The 2,500-nt window shown below is 27.3% G+C and overlaps 1 protein-coding gene across 1 annotated transcript in view; it reads left to right on the forward strand.

Moving 5' to 3' along the window:
- Window positions 1–491, forward strand: part of LOC138865500 (uncharacterized) — a 14,278-nt gene extending 13,787 nt beyond the window's left edge. The window contains exon 4 of the mRNA XM_070136156.1: window positions 311–491. Coding sequence (XP_069992257.1) covers window positions 311–491 — 181 coding nt within the window. The remainder of the gene's footprint in view (window positions 1–310) is intronic.
- The last annotated feature ends 2,009 nt before the right edge of the window (window positions 492–2,500 follow it).

The following is a 2,500-nucleotide window of genomic DNA, read 5'->3' on the forward strand; positions in this document are numbered from 1 at the left end:
CTCAAAGGATATTATATACATGAAATTGCCATATCTGGGTTCATTAAGTCATAGTCTTGGGAGAAAATTATGTAGGGTTGTCCATAATAATTACAGTACTGTAAAACTGAAAATTGTATACACAAACTCTACAAATATTGGTAATTTTTTCAAATTCAAAGACAGAATACCCACTGCTCTATGCTCTTCCATTGTATATAAGTTCTCGTGTGATAGCTGTAATGCTATCTATGTGGATAAAACAACCCGCAATTTCTTTATGCGCATGGAATACCATACAGGTTTCTCATACAGAAATTTTTTTTTAAAGCTCTCAAGCCCTACTAAGTCTTCAATCAGGCATCACTCCTTTCTCTTATAACAATTTTGAAATTCTTGACTCGTCCCAATGTGATTTAGACCTTAACATTTTGGAAAGCATTTGGATTTGGACATTAAAACCAAACTTAAATGAATATCTCTCCTTCATTGATACTGAAATTTTAAGATAGTCCACCTAGAATTGTTCACTCAAGTTTACCTTTTCGGACATTTTGTGCAGGCTGGAGCGCTCTTGTCATTTGCCCGCTCAGAGGCCTTTCTTCATTGAGTTTAAACAAGGATCGTTACTGACCAGCTCTCTCAGTAGTTTTTTTGTAATAATTATGGCAAGTATTCTGTATTATTGTTACCAATGTATTAATTAACATCCCTAGTTTCGAGATAAGTGTGTAAAATTCCCATATTCAAGGTTTATATATAGTATTTGCCGAGTTTGATCTTGCCGGTTTTGCCTTGATGACGCCAGGGGTTTTGATCGTAATTTCGTCCCATTTCAGCTCAAGTTTTCTCCATTAAATGTCACGTCATTACAAAAGTTTCATTATAATATGTTTCAATTGTAATGATGTATTGTATTCAATAATATGTTATTTTGATTTGAATGATTTTATAAATTTCTTGACTTGCGTTTTTTTGTCATAGTTTACTCAATGTCTTAATCTTATAACCTAGTAATTTCCTTGAATACCAATGTTTCCCTAGAATGTGTTTCAGTCATAATAATGATGATAATCATTATTATCCAGTCCATTTATAATGAAACAAAGGCCAAAAGTAATAAAACCCCAAAATGATGATAATGATGGCATTAATGATAATAATGATGATTATCTTACTAATTATTATCTAGTCCATTTATAATGAAATAAAGGCCAAAAATAATAAAATCCCAAATTTTTATTATCATTATCGTTATTATTATTGGTATTATCATGAAAATCATTAGAATACTGTTGATTATTGCTATCATTGCATTAATTACGCAAATTATCATTATAATCATCATTTTATCATAATTATCTTAATTAATGTCATAATTATCAAAATTAATGTCATTATTATGTTCATTATTAATGGGATTGTCATCAAAATCATCATAATTAGCAAAATCATTGCAAAAATCTTGCGAGATTTAGCCTTTTGAGAGAATGGTCTACAAACCCCCTTTTTCGAGTTTAAGGGATAATTATGATGATTTTTGCAATGATTCTGCTAATTATGATGATTTTGATGACAATCCCATTAATAATGACAATAATAATGACATTAAGAATAAAAATTCCCAAAAGGCTAAATCTCGCATGATTTCGGTGTTTTTTCGCCTTTTGGGAATTTTTATACTTTTAGCCTTTTTTCATTATGCATGGGCTTTATAATGATAATCATCATTATTATCATTAATGCCATCATTATCATCATTTTGGGGTTTTATTACTTTTGGCCTTTGTTTCATTATAAATGGACTGGATAATAATGATTATCATCAATATTATCATTACTGTTATTATTCTTATGATTATTATCATTATAGTCATTGTCATCATGATTATTATCATTATTGCAGTTATAATGATTATTATGCTCATTATTATAGCTATTTTCATCATCATAACTATTTTTATAATAATAATGGCAATAATGATAATAAAAATTTGGAATTTTATTACTTTTGGCCTTTATTTCATTATAAATGGATTGGATAATAATTATTATCATTATTATCATTACTGTCATTATTTTTATGATTATTATCATTATAGTCATTATCATGATTATCATCATTATTATCATGATTATTGCAGTTATAATGATTACTAGGCTCATTATTATAGCTATTTTCATCATCATAACTATTTTTATAATGATAATAGCAATAATGATAATTTTAGAAATAATAATGACAATAGTAATAATTATAATGACAATGATAATGATATTATTATTTCTATTGTCATTATTATTGGAATAGAGTTGATTATTGCTATTATTGCAGTAATTATCAAAATTATCATTATAATTATGATTTTATCATTATCATTATTATTGTCATTCTCATTGTCATCATCATAATTATCATCATTATTGCATAAAATGTTAAAATCCTCGTAATTTCGAATAGAAAGCGAAAAGGTTTTTTTTCGACATTTCTCTCATAAGGCTGTAATACGCTAGGTTTTGC

The sequence above is a fragment of the Penaeus vannamei genome, chromosome 2 (genome assembly GCF_042767895.1).
Source record: "Penaeus vannamei isolate JL-2024 chromosome 2, ASM4276789v1, whole genome shotgun sequence".
Lineage (NCBI taxonomy): Eukaryota > Metazoa > Arthropoda > Malacostraca > Decapoda > Penaeidae > Penaeus > Penaeus vannamei.